Source organism: Staurois parvus, unplaced genomic scaffold, assembly GCF_062004578.1.
Source record: "Staurois parvus isolate SC_StPar_1 unplaced genomic scaffold, SC_StPar_1.0 ptg000264l, whole genome shotgun sequence".
NCBI classification, from domain to species: domain Eukaryota; kingdom Metazoa; phylum Chordata; class Amphibia; order Anura; family Ranidae; genus Staurois; species Staurois parvus.
The window spans coordinates 5,982,237-6,005,866 of NW_028318060.1; the positions used below are offsets into that span (position 1 = coordinate 5,982,237).

Here is a 23,630-nt window from a genome sequence, read left to right on the forward strand (position 1 = left end):
CCTCCTTCCTTTCCTGCATACACTTTATTAAGAAAAAAAAAATTTCTTGCCTATTTTTAATCCACTTTGGTCCAGTCACATGATTCTGCAGCTCCGGCTTCTCTGCGTCACTGAGCAGCTGCTGCAGGGAAGAGGAGGGAGTGCTGACAACGGTTGGAAAGCATTGGAACTGGAGCTGCAGGATCACATGACTGGACCAGACTATATTAAAAAAGAACAGTTAGTACTATAGTTAGCACACACTTTAAGTGTGAATTTGGAATGTTCATATAAAACAAGGTTTACTTGATTTGTCCTGATAAACTACCTTTCTGCTAAACATTTAATTGTATTTGTAGCTTCACAAATATTTTTTTTTTGTTTCACTAGAAAATGGATAATCCTGATGAACTGGCTGAGCTGATTAACATGAACCTTGCTCAGCTTTGTTCCCTGCTAATGGCTCTTTGGGGACAGTTTCTTGAAGTTATTGTCCTGCAAGATGAAATTACAGCAATTGTAGCTCAAGAACATCATATACTAAGAGTAAGTAAAAGATAGTCTTTCGATTAAAAGAACTGAATATCAGTGGCCAGTACTGATTTTACTGAACACTACAGGTTGTTTAGTCCAGCTTTTAATGTACAGAGCAGGTTATTTGTCTCAGCTTTAAATGAACACCGCAGGTTATGCGGCCCAGCATTTGAGTGCCCGGCTCTCTAATAGTCCTGGCCTTTCATGATTTTTCAGTTTCACTGACTAACCTGGGGTTGTTACTTGATCAATGGCTTGCCTGACCATCTTGATGATGAATTGTGGAGCAACCTTTTAGATGTAATATTGTTTTTTTTTTTTTTATTTCTCTGGGAAAAACAAGAATGTCATTTTTACTAAAGGCTCAGGATCTTACTGTTCATTATACAGTACTGATAATTTAAGTTTATTAATGGGAGGAATAGTGATACTAGTGTTAACAATCTATATTTATGCTGTGCAGAGTTTTAGTTCTTTCCTGCTGTATTTTTTAGGTGCGCAGATTTGCAGAAGCGTTCTTTTGCCTTGAGCATCCCAGACAAGCAGCCCTGGCATACCAAGAATTGCAGTAAGCATGAAAACCTGCGTGTGATAACTTGAAAAACATTGTTAAGCATGCCAACCTTAAATCAGGTTTATAAATGTTCAAAAGGTGTACAGCAATTTTCACAGGAATGCTATGTTTAACATACATTCATGAAATTGCATCTCTGCATTGCAGTATTTTAATCCATTCTCTTTTAAAAAACAAAACAAAAAAAAAACAAGTGGTTGTTTATACTCTACCTTCATTCACTAATGATATCTCCCTCCTGGCCTCATCAGCAAAACCATTACAAGTCCTCATACGTACTTTTGATTCTATTTAGCTGCACAGACTGGCAGAGCCTTTTCAGCCTGTTTTTTTGAAATTCCAGAAAGATATATGTGGAGTGAGATTAGGACCTGTCAAAAATATTTTGCCTGTCCCTGCCTGCAGTTTGGTACATGTACCAAAGGACTGTTTTTAACGTATGCATATTTTTTGTATAGCAGGACCTCCTGTCCTCTTTGATTGAAATTCAAACTGAATGGTTTATGGGCTGTAGTGGGCATACTATGCAGCTTCAAGCTGAGCAGTATCAGCAGTGATATTTTTTTTTTCAGATTTGAATAGAGCTGGGAAAAGGTTGAATATTATGTTAAGTTTTTATTGCTTTCTTTGTCCCTGCTTATGAGGTTCACCCCTATTTCTTTATCGTACATCAAAGGACACAGAGCAGGCCATAAAATTGACTATGTGGGTTATATGCAACCTATAGGTGAATGGACATTGGCCGACCAATCAGAGAGGAAGTCCTCCCCTATATAACCCCTCCTCCACAGGAAGTACTTCAGTTTTTTTGCGCCAGTGTCTGTAAGGTGGTTGGTCACTGAAGTGTTTTATGTGCTTTTGTAATGCTCTTCCAATGTAGAATCAAGGACTTTAATTGGATCCATTCGAAAAGTTGTTAGCCAAAATGGATGGTACCCGAGCTTGGCTGGATAAGGCAAAGAGTCCTTGGGGTTTTGCCTGTAATGCCGCCTTACGGCACTGTACCCTGCATAACTGAACCCTGAGCAGTATAATACTGACCAAGGCAGTTTCCGATGGGGTACTGTACAGGTCTGAGGCAGTGGCCCCAAATTATGTGGATAGAGTCCTTAAAGGTCTGCATGACAAAGCCCCCCGTGATGGGTGAAGTTTGGACTCCTGTTATGATTCAGGGTCCTGCGTTGGGAATGGTAAGTTTACATTTGCAGTATTTCTTTGAAAAATCTGACCGTTCGGTCATTCCCCTGGTGGCCACTGGGTGCAGTGTGCTGTTCTGGCCAGGCCATGCTGTGTGCATCTCTGAAGGAGTATTGGGCTGCAGTCTCTCCTCCAGCCACTAGAGATCTCTATAGCCTGCACTGGCGCAGTGAGGCAGGAAGTAGATGGGTGGCCATTTTAGCTTATATTTGTTATCTCATGTGGTTTGTGAGGCACCTGAGAGGTAGCAGAGCAGTCTATGGCTGGATGATGGTGTGTGTGTGTGTCTTTCCTTTGGGGGAGTTGCATGACCAGAAAGGACATGATTATACACTGCATTAACCTGCATAATCCCAGGGGGGCTTGTACAACTATTTTTTGATACCCCCCCCCCCCCCCGAAGGGTATTAGTGCACTTAAAGGAGTTGAGTCTCCAGATTTTATCTGCAGGAGCATATATTTTAGCTGCACTTAAGCAGCATGTAGGCTGCATTCAGGCTGTGTTCACACATTCATGTGTTTGCCTAGCATGGAACCAAGTGCATTTAATTTTGATGCAATTCTTTGAAACCATATGCTTCTAGAAAGTGGGACAGTTGCAGCATTGTATTACATTATTGCATGCATACCTGATGCCTTGGCCGCATCCGTACATGCGTACCTGATGCCTGGGTTGCATCCTTACATGTGTATCTGATGCTTGGGTGACATCCGTACATGCATACCTGATGCCGGTGTGGCATCCGTACATGCGTAACTGATGCCTGGGCTGCATCTGTACATGGGTGCCTGGGCTGCATCTGTACATGCGTACCTGATGCCTGGGCCGCATCTGTACATGCGTACCTGATGCCTGGGCCGCATCTGTACATGCGTACCTGATGCCTGGGCCGCATCTGTACATGCGTACCTGATGCCTGGGCCGCATCTGTACATGCGTACCTGATGCCTGGGCCGCATCTGTACATGCGTACCTGATGCCTGTACATGCGTACCTGATGCCTATACATGCGTACCTGATGCCTGGGCCGCGTTCGGACATGCGTACCTGATGCCTGGGCCGCGTTCGGACATGCGTACCTGATGCCTGGGCCGCTATCGGACAAGCGTACTTAAATGCATACTAACATAGACTGCTTACCTACACTTGCATGAACTGCATAAATTGCATACTTACATGCCTAAGTACCTAGCTGCATAGCTGCATGTTTGCTTGCCTGTGCGATCACATAACTGTAGACCAAGATGGACATATATCCCTGTGGAACTGCAAAGTTAAGTGACAATATAGTTGCTGCCTTTTTTTTTACTTAAAGGATCCCAAAAGAGGTAGCCAGCAGAAAGGCAGATGTACCGCCCTTGGGATTTGTGGGGGGGGGAGTAAATCAAGCGGTGTCCGCATTTCATGATAAACCAGTGGTGTCAGGGGTATCTGGGCCACTGTGGTTGTTTGATATTGCAGCTATTCCTGGTGGCGGAGCTGCAGTGGACTACAGCAGCATTACCCTGTATGCTCCTGATCACGTCGGAACTCGGAATTTAATCAGGGTCAAACCCTGGTTACTACTTGGAGGGGAGACTGCCTGTGGTATACCAGTTGTTGTAAGCTTTTCCCCTACAGAGTCTGTGATGGCTGTGTTTTGAGAATTATCTCAGGAAGAGGATGCTAGGGCAGTCTGAGGTGATTTGAGACACTCAACAGATTTGCAGGCCCTAAACCAAACGGGTGTGAGGTCTATCCTAGATCTTAAGGCACTAGACATAAGTCTAGGCCTCCTTCTGTTTTGGATGGGATCGGTCTGATCAATGGTGGCTGCTCTGCAAGAGATAGATTTCGGGTGTTGATAGTTCTTAATGACGCATATCTTCCTGTGCCAATATTTTAGGCTTATCAGGGGTTCTGTGGTTGCTATAGAGAATCACCATTTTGTTGTTGTGGGTCACTGCTCTTTTGGACTGGCCATAGCTCTCCGAGTGTTTGCAATGCTCCTAGCCCTGGTGATGGGCTTTCTGAGGACAATGAGTGGTATCAGTCTCATAATACCTTTAATATTCCTTTGCTTGGGGAGTAGTCTGTTTCAAGTTCAAAGCAAAATATAAGAAGCAATAAGTATCCATTGGTACATCTCTGCATCAGGAAATATCTACGGTGTCGCCCTCCCCTCAGATTTCAATATTGCTTTGGGAAATCCCACATAGTCATGAATAATAGCCTGTTCTGTGTCCCGTGATGTACAATAAATAAAAGTAGATTTTTTTTCTACATACTTACCTGTAAAATCCATTTCTTGGAGTACATCAGAGGTCCCACCCCTCTTTCTGGAATATCATTGCTTGCTACAAAAACTGAAGTACTTCCTGTGTAGGAGGGGTTATGTAGAGGAGGACTTCCTCTCTGATTGGTCGGCCAGTGTCCATTCACCTATAGCTGACATATAACCCACATACAGTCAGGTCCATAAATATTGGGACATCGACACAATTCTAACATTTTTGGCTCTATACACCACCACAATGGATTTGAAATGAAACGAACAAGATGTGCTTTAACTGCAGACTGTCAGCTTTAATTTGAGGGTATTTACATCCAAATCAGGTGAACGGTGTAGGAATTACAACAGTTTGCATATGTGCCTCCCACTTGTTAAGGGACCAAAAGTAATGGGACAGAATAATAATCATAAATCAAACTTTCACTTTTTAATACTTGGTTGCAAATCCTTTGCAGTCAATTTCAGCCTGAAGTCTGGAACGCATAGACATCACCAGACACTGGGTTTCATCCCTGGTGATGCTCTGCCAGGCCTCTACTGCAACTGTCTTCAGTTCCTGCTTGTTCTTGGGGCATTTTCCCTTCAGTTTTGTATTCAGCAAGTGAAATGCATGCTCAATCGGATTCAGGTCAGGTGATTGACTTGGCCATTGCATAACATTCCACTTCTTTCCCTTAAAAAAAAATCATTGGTTGCTTTTGCAGTATGCTTTGGGTCATTGTCCATCTGCACTGTGAAGCGGCGTCCAATGAGTTCTGAAGCATTTGGCTGAATATGAGCAGATAATATTGCCCGAAACACTTCAGAATTAATCCTGCTGCTTTTGTCAGCAGTCACATCATCAATAAATACAAGAGAACCAGTTCCATTGGCAGCCATACATGCCCACGCCATGACACTACCACCACCATGCTTCACTGATGAGGTGGTATGCTTAGGATCATGAGCAGTTCCTTTCCTTCTCCATACTCTTCTCTTCCCATCACTCTGGTACAAGTTGATCTTGGTCTCATCTGTCCATAGGATGTTGTTTCAGAACTGTGAAGGCTTTTTTAGATGTCATTTGGCAAACTCTAATCTGGCCTTCCTGTTTTTGAGGCTCACCAATAGTTTACATCTTGTGGTGAACCCTCTGTATTCACTCTGGTGAAGTCTTCTCTTGATTGTTGTCTTTGACACACATACACCTACCTCCTGGAGAGTGTTCTTGATCTGGCCAACTGTTGTGAAGGGTGTTTTCTTCACCAGGGAAAGAATTCTTCGGTCATCCACCACAGTTGTTTTCCGTGGTCCTCCGGGTCTTTTGGTATTGCTGAGCTCACCGGTGCGTTCCTTCTTTTTAAGAATGTTCCAAATAGTTGTTTTGGCCACGCCTAATGTTTTTTCTATCTCTCTGATGGGTTTGTTTTGTTTTTTTCAGCCTAATGATGGCATGCTTCACTAATAGTGACAGCTCTTTGGATCTCATTTTGAGAGTTGACAGCAACAGATTCCAAATGCAAATAGCACACTTGAAATTAACTCTGGACCTTTTATCTGCTCATTGTAATTGGGATAATGAGGGAATACACACACCTGGCCATGGAACAGCTGAGAAGCCAATTGTCCCATTACTTTTGGTCCCTTAACAAGTGGGAGGCACATATGCAAACTGTTGTAATTCCTACACCGTTCACCTGATTTGGATGTAAATACCCTCAAATTAAAGCTGACAGTCTGCAGTTAAAGCACATCTTGTTCTTTTCATTTCAAATCCATTGTGGTGGTGTATAGAGCCAAAAATGTTAGAATTGTGTCGATGTCCCAATATTTATGGACCTGACTGTAGTCATGAATAGCCTGCTCTGTGTCTTATGATGTACTCCAAGAAATGGATTTTACAGGTAAGTATGTAGAAAAAAAAAAATCCCGTTTTTGTCCTGGCGACCACTGTAATTGAGGCAGGAAGTGAAGGAAGTCTAGATATTTAGAGTTAATACCAGAACAAACATCAAAATATAACCTTCTAACAGGGCATACGTTCTGATGACAACTGTCTAAGATGGAATACATATTATTTTTGAGAGATTTTCTGTCTAGGAAAGGAAGCGAATGGAAATAAGGAAAATCAACCCAGCAACACACACACTAACACACACACACTAACACACACACACACACACACTAACACAATCGGGATTTAAAGGATAAGTACACCTTTGTACATTTTTAAAAGCAGTAAGCTGCAGCACATATATATGAGCTAGTCACATAGGGAATGCATGGGACTGCTAGTTGAAATTGATTTTACTGTAGAAAAAACAGACAAGTGAATATGGCTCTAATTTGTTTCAGAGCTGCTCCTTCATGAGAACTAAACCAGGCTGCACACTACATGCTGCTTTGCTAGTAAAGGCTACTTTGCGGTAAAGCAAGGTGTTGGAGAACCTTGTAGTAATGCACGTGTAATAAATAAATGTTACATATACAAACTACTTAACAGTTGTATGAAAATAGTACAGGGTATAGAGTGTCACAAACATGCATACAACACATGTGCACACGCTATCTAGCCTTCCTAGAAAAAAAAAATCACTTGGCTTAGGTTATAGCTGGTCCACCATTTCTGTAGCAAACAGGACTCAAGGCATTATTATTATTATACAGTATTTATAAAGTGCCAATGCTTCGCTCAGCACTGTACATTACAAAGGGGGACAGAACAATAACAATACAATACAATGCAAAACATGAGGGGATCGAGGGCCCTGCTCTTTCGAGCTTACAATCTAGGAGGGAGGGGATGGTGGCACAGGAGGAGATAGCTGTGGGGGATGGAGTGGTAGGAAGAGTGGAGGAGGTCGGCAAGTTAGCAGGGGGTGGGGTAGGCTTCCCTGAAGAGATGGGTTTTCAGGGTGCGCCTAAAGGAGAGGAGAGTAGGTGATAATCTGATGGGTTGGGGCAGGGAGTTCCAGAGGATGGGTGACACCCTGGAGAAGTCCTGGAGGCGGGCATGGGAGGAGGAGACCAGGGAACTAGAGAGAAGGAGGTTTAGTGAGGAGCGGAGTGTGCGTGCTGGGTGGTACTTGGATATTAGGTCAGTGATGTAGTACGGGGCAGTATGGTGGACAGCTTTGTACGTCAGTGTTAGGGTTTTGAATTTGATCCGTTGCGCAATCGGAAGCCAGTGGAGGGATTGGCAGAGGGGGGTGGTGGAAATAGAGCGGTTGGAAAGGTGAATGAGTCTGGCAGCCGTATTCAGGATCGACTGAAGCGGGGATAGCCAGCGGCAAGGCAGGCCAGTAAGGAGGGAGTTGCAGTAGTCGACTCGTGAGATTTGCAGGAAAATGGATTCTTGATTTTTATCTCTTGTAATGTGGCTTCTGGTGTTATCCCCTCTGGCAGAGTCTTCCTTGGTCTTGTGCAGTCCCCTCTGGAAGAGCCCTTTTTTTCTCTTTTTTTATTTAGAATGGTTTGGTAGCCAATTCCACATGGGTTTATCACTTTGTACCTTTTCATTTCTAATTCATTTTCTATGAGAGAAGCATTTTCCAACACCAAATTCCAGATGTACATACCATGGGTCCAATATGTTAAAATATCAAGCAATTGTTAATACTTATTGACATGGCTTTGGGTCCAGAAAAAGCTCCTCTAGAACAGTATCTAAAACCATGTGCATTGCCCAGATGTACAACAAAAGTATCTACTGTATTTCCCCCATTGTATTTGAAAACAACAAAACTAGTCATGTGCAAACCTTGTTTATGTAAGTCTGAAACATAAAATCACATAACCTATAACGCACATGCTAATATTAGTTGAAGTCAAATTATGACCCTGACTTGCGCATTGCTGCATGCGTTGCATTGTGGTGTGTAAGGGGTGCTGTACCTCTCGTCTTGCTATTGGGTTTATCAGTGTTTATCACCCAGGTTTGAAGGTCTGTGGGGCATTTTTTTTTCTCTGAATCCCTGTTGTTCCATGACTCACCCAAGGTTGTTGCATGATACATGATGTTCAAGATTGAATGTTTATTCCCACATCGGTACTGGTGTAGGTGCCCAGATTTTGTTTCTTATTGTTAATTGGTCCTATTGTTTTTGCTCCCCACAGTGCCCAAAGCCACCTTCAGATGTCAACAGCGATAAAGAATTCCTCCTACTTCAGTTCTCTTCCTCCTCTCCCTCTAGAGTGCAGTGAGCTGGATGGGGACTTTAACTCATTACCTATTATTTTTGAAGATAGGTATTTAGATTACATTACGGAAGGTAAGTACAGATTAAAACCGTTTAGTCAGTTTTTCTTTATATATATATATATATATATATATATATATATATATATAAATATTTTTGGGTTGGTTAAACAAAATATTATAACTAAAATGGTGCATTTACTATAAAAGGGATTTCAGTTTTTGCTAGACACTGGAGACTAAAACCGCTTATAAACTTCAGAAGGCAGTCTAATACACAGGAACAATTTTCTGCCCTTAGACACATTTGTCTTAAAGCAGCTTTGTTTATGCCTGTGGATGCAGGTGTATGGGGCTTCCATATGCATTTTATAGGCGGTTCAAGTGCAAGGCTAGATTATCTCAGGGATAACTGTAGCAATTGTACAAGGTTTTCTATCAGTCCCAGTCTGTCTGCAGCTGTTTATTGATATATAAATTTGCTGGACATGAACAGTATACAGATGCCTATTGAGCACCTAACTACTAGTTATAGCTTTCTTGGATTTACTGCACTAGGGTGTTTTTCTAGACTACTGATCAATTTATTTCAGTCATAAACTAGAGTGACTGGCGATACCAGACAAATGACATACAGTATATCCTTTAGTTATACAAAATAGAGCTACTTGTTTTCTCCATTTTAGAGGGAGACGATAAATGAAAATTGAAATAAATTGAAAATCGTGATTGCCATATATTTCTTTTTTTTTTTATCATAGGTATGCATAGATTATGTGGGTTAATTTATGCCAGGGTTCCATGGAACCCTATGGTTCTGCGAGAGGTTACCAGTGGTTCCTTGAGCAATGAGCAATTTCTGCCTCTCAGATAAGTTCCCACTGACACCATTGATCTTTTTGGCTATTAAGGGGGTAATTCTTCCGAATGACCACAAGTGTAATGAGCATTCTTCCCACTGACCATCACACTAATGGATCATGAGTTGTAGATATAGTAATTTTTTAGGAGGGGTTGTCTGAGACTGGAAAGTTATTTCTAGGGTTCCTCCGTGTTGAAGAGGTTGGAAGTGGCTGATTTTTGCAGTAAATATAATAGTATTACCAATTGTAATACTTTATTTCTCCTTAGTGTGTTTTGTACTTTTATGCCAAAAGGACTGGACTATGTTGTTTTTTTTTTTGTTTTTTTTTTGTGCTATTAAAAGCCTTTCTTTTGCATTTGACATTGCAGATTTGGATGGACCTTGGTTGGGAATTCAGAACTTGCAAAGATCAGAATCTAGCAAACCTGAGAAACTTGACAATGAGGAGGGATACGTTTGTGCACCTGGTAGCCCAGAACTAAAAGTCAGAGCAGAAAGTGTATCTGCTTCATCTTGGTGTACTGAAAGTGAAAAGCCTCTTACAAAGACCAAAAAAAATGACGATGATAATAAATCTAAAACAAAAGTAAATAAACTTATGCGGACAATGAAAACTGATAACCCAAAAAAGATAGTAAAGCAAAATTCTAAGGACTCTGTGGTTTTAGTAAGCTACAAATGTTTAAAAGCTGCTACAGCAGAGGCTATGTCTAAATCATTTGAAGGCAGGCCTTCACATAGCCACAAAGATGGACATAACCTTCATCCAGGGTTTCTAGCAAGTGAGACAAAGTCATCTGGATTGCAAGCTTGGCAGAAGCGACATAACTCTCTCCCATCTACTACAGTGACAACAAAGCCACCATCTACAAGTAGTGACAGTACTGACAGAAGCCATGGCAGTACTTGGGATTCTGGCAATTTAGCATCTTTTTCTGCTTCCACCAATTCAGGTACACTTGGCACACAACAAGCGGGTACTGGATGTACATATGTGGAAAATGTGTTACCAGGAGTAGAGAAGTGCCGCTCTGGTCACTCCACAGTACCCTCAGGTCTGAGGACAATAGAGGTTAAGCCAAGTAACAAAAACTCATATGAAGGGGAAAAAGTAACTGTTATTTTTAGCTCTAAGTCAGAGGGTGCTAAAAATATGGCTTTTAAGGACAGCATACAGGGGCAGGACTTATCTGCTTTAACTGGGCCTCCAACCCCATCACAAGAGACAGATTCTGTATTTGATAAAGAGGTTGCTCTGGAAAGTAATCTAAAACTGCCTGGAAATGAGGATCCTCTGACCAGACCCAAAAACAACCAGCTACATAGTGGCAGTAAAGAGGTCCACATTATAGTAAGTGGAGACACAATAAAGCTGCCTGATCTCAGCATCACCTGTGCATCTTCAAGATTTTCCGACTCTGGTGTGGAAAGTGAACCCAGTTCTTTCGCAACCCATCCAAATCCAGAACTCTGCTTGGAAAATGTGACTGAGCATGATCCTGTGTCAAATGACAAGGTATTTTCTCCTCTTTTGCTGAAACCAGAATCTAACTTAAAAGCCACCATTGAAAGCCACTGCACAGAAAGCACAAGTGCACTCAGTGAAATCCAGTCATCTTTGACATCCATAAATTCTTTACCATCTGATGATGATGAACTTTCCCCAGATGAAAGTTCCAAGATTTCTGTTGTCCCCGAGGGCCAGATGAAAGACAGTAAAACTGTCCTGGACTTGGGTGCGGTTGAATTGCCAAAGTTTGATTCCGCAAAATCTAACATTCTCTTACAGCCTCAAAGTGTTGTGTTTTCTGATAAAGAAAATATTCCTGTCCATTCCTCCCTTTCAAATATCAGAGACCTTTTTCAGTTTGCTATTTCTGATGAGGAAACTCCAAATGAATTTAAGAGTATTCCTTTACCCCCTACTGGCTCCATAACCACTTTTAGAGAACCCCTAATTCCAGAAACATTTCATCATGCCTCACAAATTGCACTTGATCCTGAAGTTATTGTTGTGGGAGAACAGTCAGTGGTATCTGGCTCAGTTGTTATGGATGAGAAAGGTATGTTGCAAAAGGTCGACGAGAAATGCAGTGATGAGGAACCAAAACTATCAAATCAAGACATGTCTAAAGCTGAAAGTAAAAGTCCTTCTGCTGCTATACCTTCTTCCACTAACAGCACTGACATTGTCAAGCAAGGTTTAGTAGAAAATTATTTTGGCTCTCAAAGTAGCACTGATATTTCTGACATTAGCCCTGCAGAGGATTGCAAGTATGCCAGTTCTGCCAAGGAGACTGTAAAGTTGCAGCCAGTTGGCCCATTGCTTCAGGAGGATGAGGAGGATGATGATGAGGAACAAGATGAAGAGATGATTGAGAATGGCTACTATGAAGAGACAGATGGCCCATTATACAAATCTGATGATCCTGAATGTGAAGTTATCCATGATTCTGCACATGACAAGTATTTGAGGTCTGAGAGGATTGGTTCTGAATATTTAAAAGATTCACTGAACATGCCTGGTGTTTGTTCAACCAGTTGTCTATCCTTTTCATATACATTGAAAGACTCCCCTCATGGAACTGTTTTTACTGCGAGGCACACACTTGACACTATAACAAAGCAACCAGGGGGTGCAATGTTTGGATCATACTCATCGTCTCTTGCTTGGTATGAAAGCTGTCCAAAGCCTTTAATGCTAGCGTGAGTAACATTTTATTTATCAAAATATTTTTTTTAATTTTTACAATGCAGTTTAAGGGCTAAAAACCGAAATGCTACATTTCAAAAAGAAATACAAGACTGCCAAAATATATGCTTGAAATGGGCACAAACTGATTCTTTTAGGTAAACCTGTAGTGATAAAAATATAGTAAACCTGACACCCCTTTAATCCCTGGTCTACCTCAAACTTCCTATCCAAAAAGTCAAAGCATGGCACACCTCTACTACATGGTGCCAAGGTCTCAGTTGACTTATGAGTTTCTGTTATTGCTGCATGGGATGTGATGAGAATGTGACTATGCTCTAGTTCTGGGGTGTTCCTGCGAGCTGATCAAAAAGAAGAGAGGCATGTAATGGTACTTTATAGTTCCTACATTTTAACTGAAGTCCTGATTCATACTATATTTTTTTAACAATACAGGTTCACCTAAAACATCAGTTCTGGGTAAAAAACTGGTAAGTTGAATTTCTATCTGGATTCTTTTAACTCTCTCAAACTCCTGCAGTCGGATATCTGAACCTTAGCTGTACTCACTGGTCTTGTTGCATTAACTTTATTTTACTGAATGTTGTTGCCCTGAATTATTGTCATTGAAATATTGCAGCAGGTTTGGTTGGCCACAAGACATGGCTTAGTTATGGTCAGGATATATAATCTTTTCTGCAATCAAAGTGGAATTTAACTGCATCTGAGCACCACAAACTAAAAACACGAATTTACTTTTTAATACTCAAAACAAACTTGGCCATCCATGTCTCCATGCTTTATTTTGTTGAGAAATCACTTTCAATCCCCCCCCCAGCATTTCTAGTTGTGGCCATCTTGAGTAAAGGCAGGTGATTCATGTAGCATTTACCGTATTTTCTGGCGTATAAGACAACCCCCTACTTTTCCTGCTAAAATATAGTGTTTGGGCTATACTCGCCATATAAGACTACCCCTCTTCCAATGTACACCAGTGGGAAGAATCGTGCCCCATCATTGGTGTCAGTGGGAGGAATAGTGTCCCATCATTGGTATTAGTGGGAGGAATAGTGTCCCATCATTGGTATTAGTGGGAGGAATAGTGCCCCATCATTGGTATTAGTGGGAGGAATAGTGCCCCATCATTGGTATTAGTGGGAGGAATAGTGCCCCATCATTGGTATTAGTGGGAGGAATAGTGTCCCATCATTGGTATTAGTGGGAGGAATAGTGCCCCATCATTGGTATTAGTGGGAGGAATAGTGCCCCATCATTGGTATTAGTGGGAGGAATAGTGCCCCATCGTTGGTGTCAGCGGGAGGAATAGTGCCCCATAATTGGTATTAGTGGGAGGAATAGTGCCCCATCATTGGTATTAGTGGGAGGAATAGTGCCCCATCATTGGTGTCAGTGGGAGGAATAGTGTCCCATCATTGGTGTCAGAGCGACGAATCGTGCCCCATCATTGGTATTAGTGGGAGGAATAGTGCCCCATCATTGGTGTCAGAGCGACGAATCGTGCCCCATCATTGGTGTCAGTGGGAGGAATAGCACCCCATCATTGGTGTCAGTGGGAGGAATCGTGCCCCATCATTGGTATCAGTGGGAGGAATAGTGCCCCATCATTCGTATCAGTGGGGGGAATAGTGCCCCATCTTTGGTGTCAGTGGGAGGAATCGTGCCCTGTCATTGGTGTCAGTGGGAGGAATCGTGCCCTGTCATTGGTGTCAGTGGGAGGAATCGTGCCCTGTCATTGGTGTCAGTGGGAGGAATAGTGCCCCATCATTGGTGTCAGTGGGAGGAATAGTGCCCCATCATTGGTGTCAGTGGGAGGAATAGTGCCCCATCATTGGTGTCAGTGGGAGGAATAGTGCCCCATCATTGGTGTCAGTGGGAGGAATAGTGCCCCATCATTGGTATTAGTGGGAGGAATAGTGCCCCATCATTGGTGTCAGTGGGAGGAATAGTGCCCCATCATTAGTATCATTGGGAATAGTGCCCCATCATTGGTGTCAGAGCGACGAATCGTGCCCCATCATTGGTGTCAGTGGGAGGAATAGCACCCCATCATTGGTGTCAGTGGGAGGAATAGCACCCCATCATTGGTGTCAGTGGGAGGAATAGCGCCCCATCATTGGTGTCAGTGGGAGGAATCGTGCCCCATCATTGGTATCAGTGGCAGGAATAGTGCCCCATCATTAGTATCAGTGGGGGGAATAGTGCCCCATCTTTGGTGTCAGTGGGAGGAATCGTGCCCCGTCATTGGTGTCAGTGGGAGGAATAGTGTCCCAACATTGGTGTCAGTGGGAGGAATAGTGTCCCATCATTGGTGTCAGTGGGGGAAGGAATAGTGTTCCATCATTGGTGTCAGTGGGGGGTGGAATAGTGCCCCATCGTTGTTGTCAGTGGGGGGGAGGGGGCAGGAATAGTGCCCCATCGTTGGTGTCAGTGAGAGGAATAATGCCCCATCATTGGTATCAGTGACACCAATGATGGGGCACTATTCCTCCCACTGACACCAATGACACTTGCTGACCCCTGTTCCAGTATGGTACTGCTGCAGCCAGCATATGTGGTTGCAGCAGCACCTCTGCATGGCACACTTACCGGCAGCTCCTTCACTCGATTTTTGCAGGGCCGCTCGGCTCCGCCTCCTCGCCGGTGATTGGCCGCCTGTGTGCCTTACCTGAGCTACAGTTCTGGTGGCCAATCACCGGAGAGGACTCGAGCAGCCGCGCGAACATCCAGTGGCCGAACTGAATGAAGGAGCAGCCGCGCTTCCTGGACTGGATCGTCGTGGGACCGGAGCCAGGTAAGAAACAGCAGCCCCTGCCCACCCCGGTACTTAGTGTCCCTTCCGTTGGAAGGGGGGGGGCGGCGGCGGCACCGCACCGCCCCCCTAAAAAGTGTCAGCATGCCGTATACCGGCGTATAAGACGACCCCCGATTTTTTGAGAAGATTTTCAAGGGGTAAAAAGTCGTCTTATACGCCGGAAAATACGGTACTTCTGGAATCCATCTGCTCTTAGGTCAGGCATGCGGGCAGGAGGGTGTACTTATCTGAGAAAGCCCCTCCTCCAGATAAAAGGGGAAAAAATGCCCATGAAGACTTTTGGGATTTATGAAATCATTTCAGCCAGAAACCTGAAAGCAACTGCAAAAATGTAAAAAGTTTAAAACAAGTAAATATAATATACCTTTCTATCTACAGTATTTACTAAATGTTTATTCCAGTTTCTTAGTTTGGAGAAATTGCATCTTTCCTTTATATTTTTTCCATATTTCTAATATATATTTTTTTTGTGTAGGTTCCTTCAGGCCAAAGAAGAATTAAAGCAATTAAAACTCCCTGGGTTTTTGTATAGTGATGTACCTCAGTTGGCTTCCACAGTTCCATACTTCAGTGTGGAGGAAGACGACTGTTCTGATGAGGGAATCCATTTGATTGTGTGTGTTCATGGGCTAGATGGTAAATATTGCATATTGTGAGAAGGATGTGTTAAAGTGGAATTAAATCTCTGCCACAAATGTTTCTTTGTTGGGCCCCAGGAGCTTTTTGTCATATTGTGCTAGTGACCCCCCAGTGCTGCACTGTGTTCTCGTCAGTCTTAGGCGCTGCCTCCTTCTCCTCTTTTTTTTTTTTCTTTTTTTTTTTTTTTTTTTTTTTCTTTTACTTTATGTGAAAAGATGGATAAATTGATACTTGAATATCAGTCACTGGTATCTAAAGAAAAATGTTTCATGATTTTTAAGGATGATCATGAAGTAAGTATGAGGAATGTTAAGTTTATTTTTAACTTGTATAGCACCATAATCATTGTGCAGAATTAGGATGCCACTACCCAGTCTGGTTCCACATGATTTGATGGCCAGAAGAAACTATTTGGAGAAGATCAAGTAATATAGGAATAACAAGCACTTTTGACTGTCTCATAAAATGAACATTACACTTTTAGTACAGTTATTCTTAAACTTTTGTCCACGATCCACATAGATCTTGGATGTGGGTTTGCTGGGTGCTGCACAGCCAGTTCAAGAACAGGACAAAAGGTTACATTAGATGAATTACATTTAAATGTCAATTACATTTCTTTCCTATATGACTTTTTGGTATGTATGTTTAACTTGCATATTCCTAGTAACTGACACACATTCTGTAGTAGTTATGCAAAAGGTACCTAGCCTGTGAAAAACCTTGAGGTCTCAGTTGCATGTAATTGGAGGTTTCCCTATTACTCGCAAAAAAGTATTGGACCTCATAGGAGGACTATAACCAGGCCTCTGAAAGTTTAATATCAAAGTCTACAGAGAGAAAAAGTGTAAGGCAGCTCATCAAATTATAAAAAGCAAAAGGCACCCAGTTTTACACTATTGCTGTGCAAGCATTGTCACAACACAGCAAACACTTATTTTTTAAAACTTCTTTTTTTAATGTCTTTTCTCTGTGTAGGCAATAGTGCTGACCTCCGCTTGGTAAGAACATACATAGAACTTGGACTACCTGGAGGGCGAAAGGATTTCCTTATGTCGGAGAGGAATCAGGTATGAAAGAAGCATACATTTAACATATCAGTAAATACTACCACTACCCCTTTTAAAGGGACTATTTTCTCTACAGGTTGCAATTTTTTAGGTTTGCGGTATAACATAAAGTGCATGCTAGTATAAGGCACGCAAGCCATAATGTAGGGCATTCATTGTTTTCTTGCTGCTGTTCTTATAAATTACAGAGTTGTATTTTAGCACAAAGTATTCATCAAAATGATATTTCATCAACCAAGAATTGCTGTTCTCAACCAGCCCTTAGATATTGTTTATTGCTCTTACAATGTATGTTGTGTGGCAATTCTGTGTAACCTTTTAATTGTGGTATACCTGAAATATGTGAGCAGATTTTAATAAGCAATTAAAGGTACTGATAATACAATAATATAGTAAATGTAGTTATATTACATGTGCCAGTAGCATACAATATGAATCTGCAATAAAGAAACAAAATATATGTTTTGTTTTTTTTTTCAGAAAAACCGTTAGTGTTACTAAACCCATAACCCTGCATTCACTATATTGGGTCTTCCACAGTACACAGAACATGGAAATGCAATTATTTTAGTAAATATAAACTGCTAAATACCTTTTCTCATCAGCATTTGGAGCAGTCATGTGACTTCTATCAGTGTCCAGCAGAGCACTGGTTCAAGCTTGTAGGAGGAGTTTTCATTCTCCCCTGATTGTCCTATGTGGCTTCAGGACCCCTGACGCTCTGTCTGAACAGTGCTGATTGGCCTTGTGCTGATCACATGCACTCTCCTAAGAAGAAAAAAACTCTGTAGCAATACATACCAAACTGAGCATGTGCAGCTTGCCCCCAAGGCTCTGCTCCATCAGGAGATGGATTGGAGCCATCAGAAGCACACTGGGTGTTTTAATAACGCTGGTAATGTTAGCTGTGTAAAGTCACGTTAAAAACGTGAGTTTTTTAGCCGTTTTGTATTAGCATTTTGCCAGGTTTTTTTCGCGTTTTTGTGGTTTTTAGAGTTTTTTTGTGGGTCAAAAAAACATCCAAAATGCTGGTTTACTGCGTTGTTCAGCGTTAGAGCGTTTTTACAGCTGATAAACTCCTCTAGAAACCCACTAGTTCTGGGGGGGTTTCCAGCCTAAAAACACCCCTCCAAAAAACATTGATTACAGTCTATGTGTGCATGGACACATAGGATAACATGCTGGGGAGTTTACTGGCTGTAGAAAAAAACATCAAAAGCCAAAAACAGCAGCTGTAAAAACGTCTAGTGTGCATGAGGACAAAGAAGCAGAGGATCAGAGAAGACAGGATCAAATATCCTTTTGACACAATGCAGAGGATTAACCCCTTAGGTTCCACAGTGAGTATAACAAGCATGCTTTACTACATATATAGAATAACAACAGGGGAGCATGAGGCCATATAACTTTATCAATATTGCTGGACGTATTTTTTCTGCCAAGTAACCAAAAACAGACCGCAAAAAAAGAGGGGTGTGAAAAAGAATTCACAAGAAAAAGCGGTTACATTATGGATAGAAAGTGATACCCAACGATTTATCAAAATATTATGCTTTTTTGCAAATTCTGCACATATTTAAAACATTTTCGGTAAATACCACAGTTAGCCATCACCACAAGATGAGACAATGCCAAAAAGCTAAAACAAAAATTTATAAAAGGACATCATGACTGGCCATGTATATGATTGTGCTGTAAAGACAACAACACAAGGTCTTGTGTATATACAGCCCAGGCACATTGGAAATACCACCATATAGGGGATGTACACAAATAATCTGAATACATAAGACTGTGCATCAGAATTGCAATGCAAAACATTGGTACCAATGGAATATATGAACCGAGGAGCCCTTATATAACCTGATTTTACTATTGTGGGTATAGTAACACTTTAACAGATTTCTGCAGTGATCCCATATACAGAAATCATCAGAAGATGGCATAATATCTTCTGATTTTATTCCCCAGAATGATACATTTGCTGACTTTGATTCAATGACAGATCGTCTTCTGGATGAAATTATACAGTATATTCAGATCTACAATCTGACTATTTCAAGGATCAGGTAAGAGTCATGTCATTGTGGATTTGTAAACACAATATTTGTAACATAATTGCTGTGGCATATTTTAGTAGCTGAAAGATGCATATTTTCAAAATGTTACATAAATGTTTTGAAAGGTTAGCTACACTTTTAGAAAATTAGCTCTTTTAACATATCCTGGGATCTCAAGCAGTTCTACAAGCCTAACCGGTTACTTCTGACTTTGCTTTCCTTGTGTTTTATCTGTTGTCCCAAGTGTAGGGTAGAGTAAATATTGTATCCTAATCCTACAGTACAGGTTACAGGACTGGTATTAATAGAGCAGTGTTTCTCATAATTTTTTTCAGTCATTGCAACCCTTACAATTATGCACAATCTCAGGGTACACCAGTCAAAAATGTAAAAAGTTACTTACCATCAATGAAAAACCTGAGCCTGGGATAATACACACAACCACTCTGTTCTGGCAGGAATGGATGAGAGGCAGACACGGAGCTCCTGGTCCACAACCCTTAGGCTCATCCCATACAGATTACAATCTGATCATACAATCTCTGTACAAGCAACTTTAGGCCTTCCAAAAGTATGAAATATGAGGACCTACCTAATCTGTCTGATCAATCTGTATTCAGTCACACAGGCCCTTGCTTTATATACTTGTTGGTAGATCTAAAGGGGATTCTATTCTCAGATTGTAATGTGTGTAGTGTGAATTTAAGTCACAGAGTTCAGTGGTCAGCAGTTTGTAATACAGGATTTAGTGGTCAGTTTGTGACACAAAATTCATAGGACAGTAGTTTGTGTGACAACCTACTGTCCCTAGAACTCTGCATCACAATACTCTTCTCACTTGTATTTTGGGCTTTCTTCAATTTGGTCTTCACCAGCATCAGGCTCCCAGTACCCCCAAGAGAGAGGTTTCTGCCTTACATATTCTTTTCCAGAGACTCCTTGGTTCTTAATCCCTTTGCAGAGAGTTGCTGATGTGATTCACTCAATTCAACCTTCTTTGTCATCTTGGGATCCTCCACCTGGTGCTCTCTGCTTTTCAGAGACCCCTGATAGAACTAATTAGGGACATTCCATTGGAAGACTTCACCATTAAGGGTGCCGTCTTGGTTTGCATCACATCTGTTAAGCATGTTTCAGAGTTAGCAGCTCTATCCTAACTGCTTTCCTGCCGCCCTATAGCAGATATACTGCAACAGGGCGGCAGGGGTGCGCAAAATCACGTGTATATATACGTGATTTTGCATTTCCGGGATTTTGCTATTTGCGGCCTCGGCTGTCAATCACTGGGTCCCAGCAGGTGATTACTTATAGGAAGGGGTTAACGTGGGGCAATCAAAGGGTTAACTGTGTGCTGTTTTACTGTAAGCTGTGTGTGTGTTTTCAACTGTAAGCACACTGCTTTGTATGGCTCGGTTATGCAGAGCCATACAAAGCAGTGTGTAGGAGCCGACAGGGGAGAGAACTGTATTGTTTACACTCAGTTCTCTCCCCCTGTCGGTAATGCTTGGCGATCACTGGATGCCGGCGAGCAGTCACTGGCCGGGACCCGGTGATTGACAACTGAGGCCTTGAATAGCGGCGTGGGTAGGGCACGTGCACCCCCTACCCGGAAAGGCAAAATCCCATATATATACATGATTTTGCGCACCCCTGCCGCCCTGTAGCAGTATATCTGCTATAGGGCGACGGGAAAGCGATTAACCTTTTCTGTATATATACTATTCCTGCAAGCAAGGAGTTTGAATAAAGAAGGCATCTCCTGCACATACATGTTTGATTTTATGCCTTAACGATGTCGAGCTATAAATGATTATTTTCTTGCAGCATTTGAATATATTTTTATATTAACCTCCCGTAATCTTCTGTACAGAAGCATCCAGTCAGGCTCTGCTACACTTGTACTGACAAAAAAAAAAAGAGTAGAATGAACAATGGCTATTCATCGCCATGCTGCCTTTTCTTGATTTTTAAGTCAGAAGGTTCTTGACCAAAATGCTTCTGCAGTTGGAGTCAAGGATCTGGCTAAGCTTTCTTGCAGGGATGCCTGAATCACAAGACTATCTGCACAGGATTACTGATCTTTTGGCTGATAAAAGGGTTTTATATCTTATTTAAACTGTGTGTTTTTGCTTTTTACATGAAGTGCAGCTTAAAGTTGATCTGCTGACATTATTCAGTGTTGTGTTTCTAAAATGTTGTTTTATTTTCTAAATTGTGAAAGTGTACAAGATTTTAGATTTGGTTGTAGCTGTATGCCAGAACCACTGGCAGCATATACATTTTAACATACATGTTTCCTTTTAGCTTTATAGGACACTCCTTGGGGAATTTAATTATACGATCAGTTATTTCACGGCCAAGGTTCAAATGTTATCTTAGCAAGCTGCACACTTTTCTTTCCCTATCTGGTCCACATCTGGGTACACTCTACAACAGCAGTGCTCTTGTCAACACAGGTAAGAAAAAAAAGTTGTGTACACACAAGAAGCACCTGTTTCTTTCTCTTTTCATGCTATGCTATGCTGGGATGGTAGGAGAAATTCAAGAAATGGGAATTCCACCTCACCTCGTGGCTATCATTATATGAAGCCAGTACTTTACATTGATTCACTGGGCTCATTTAATCATTCCATGCTGATATTTCTATGGCTATTCGCACCGGTAGACCTCCACTGATGCCTCCAGAGTCTCAAGAGTAAGCAACTTGAAAAGATAAACCAGTCCCTGGAAATCATCAGGCTGTCTTTCCTTCTTTTTATAGCTATAAATGTACACATCTGAGTGAACCTAGTGAAAATCTTTAAGGAAAGATCTTTGTGTTTGGATTGTAACTGCATGTCTGTCTCCTCAAGTATGCATAACAAGCTGTAGAAGCAGTGTTGTTACTTTCATGTTAGATTGTGGAAAAACCAATAGAAAGAGAGGTTATATATAGTATATCTGGTTACTTTCCTTTACATCATTTAAATCTTTTGTGATTTTAAACAGACCTGTGGTTACTGGACTATTTGGTAATCTGAAAGTTCACTTCTGTAAGAAAAAGAAATCACAATTTATGAATAAGCCTTGCAACTGGTATGACGTTTTTGGCACTAATGTATATTGTTTGTATTGCAGGCTTGTGGTTCATGCAGAAATGGAAAAAATCTGGCTCATTATTACAGCTGACTTGTCGTGACAATTCAGATCCCCGACAAACCTTCCTGTACAAACTTAGCAAGAAACCAGGTACTTTTTGGTTTAAAAGAAACTTCCAAGCCATTTTTAAATGTGCAAAATGTGCCTTTTTGAAACTAGTTTAATCTGTTGTCACCGATGTAACACAACTGCAACAGCAAAAGGGTGGCCTTTAACTCCCACTGTCTGCGCATATGCATCTGCGCTGAGAGTGCACTCACTGCATGCTCCCAGCACTAAGACTGAGCTGAACCAAAGTTCAGTTGGAATTTAAGCCCATATTATTTTTGTATTATTATTGCTAGGGTTCTGACATCAGCACTATGCCCTACCAACTCCCTTTTTCATATAAAAACACAAAACAGAAGTGTGCAAAGGCCTAGTGCATTATGGTCAACACTTTATTAGAAAATAAACAGGTGAGTACTTACACACAAGAACCAAAGGTAAAACCAGCATAGGGCATAAATCCACTAAACAGAATGGTCTTCCAGAGGATTAAACTAACATGGTCCTAACATGAGTCAAACTGTCAGATGATGTGTTTTGAGGGACTTGCCTCTTTAGAGATTTTTTTGTTCTGAAGAAGAGGACGTGTCCCTCAAAACATGTCTGATGATAATTTGACTCATGTTAGGTCCATGTTAATTTCAGCCTCTGGAAGACCATTCTGTTTCCTGGGTATATGTACTACGCTGGTTTTACCTATGTTTTTATTTTCTAATAAAGTGTTGACCAAAATGTACTATGCCTTTACGCCCTTCTGTTTTGTTTGTGTTGTTTCAAGATTCCCAAAACTTAAAAGGGCAGCACTGGTGGATCACTTCTGTCTTGTTTGAGAACTGATGGTCACCACCCACTACAGTCTGTATGGTTTTTCAAGAATCTTTGTGCTACTATGTCAAGGTTTTGTTCTTTGATGTGTGAAGCCCCATTTCCCTGTATAGTGAGTGAACCCATAATGGCCACTGAATATCCCTTTCTGAAGAGAGAGAAGTCAATTGTTGTGGCTTACCACTAAAGGTGGGAAAGTACAGCTCAAGTAATAAAGGTAAACTTGTTCAGTAGAGGGTCTCTTGCATGTTTGGCAACGAGCGATTGATTGAATTAATTTTTTATCATATTCCCAACTGGTTCTCCCTAAATCTAAAGGAGGGATTGGGCTCCCTGACCTACAGCGTTATCACTGGGCTTGCCATTTTTCCAGAATTATAGATTGGCATGCTCATTCGACCACCAAAGCTTGGGTGCATTTAGAGAACTAATTTTTCCCCTTCCCCATAGCATCTGGCAAAGCATACACCTCAGGCCCTCCTCACACATCCATTGTTGGGACCTACTCTGAAAATCTTCCGTCTGACCTGCAAGTTGGCCTCCATTTTGTACGCTCCTAACCCCCTAACCTCTCTCCGCCTAAACCCCGACTTCCCTCCAGGCATGCACAAGGCCTTTCTGTCCAAACATTGGCCACATAGCCAGATGTAAGCAGAACACTTTTTCCAAAAAGGCCAATTGAAACCCTACTCTTCGTTGGTGGGCAGCATGAGAGATCATACTTTC

General features: G+C 41.6%; 1 protein-coding gene across 5 annotated transcripts in view; it reads left to right on the forward strand.

Annotated features, from left to right (window-relative positions):
• Nucleotides 1-23,630, forward strand: part of FAM135A (family with sequence similarity 135 member A) — a 164,082-nt gene that overhangs the window by 121,222 nt on the left and 19,230 nt on the right. For all 5 annotated transcript variants that reach the window (XM_089681334.1, XM_089681333.1, XM_089681332.1 and 2 more), the window contains 9 exons: nt 370-525; nt 1,008-1,081; nt 8,653-8,807; nt 9,968-12,305; nt 15,600-15,760; nt 16,742-16,833; nt 18,805-18,902; nt 21,198-21,349; nt 22,011-22,121. In XM_089681334.1, coding sequence (XP_089537460.1) covers nt 370-525; nt 1,008-1,081; nt 8,653-8,807; nt 9,968-12,305; nt 15,600-15,760; nt 16,742-16,833; nt 18,805-18,902; nt 21,198-21,349; nt 22,011-22,121 — 3,337 coding nt within the window. The remainder of the gene's footprint in view (nt 1-369; nt 526-1,007; nt 1,082-8,652; nt 8,808-9,967; nt 12,306-15,599; nt 15,761-16,741; nt 16,834-18,804; nt 18,903-21,197; nt 21,350-22,010; nt 22,122-23,630) is intronic.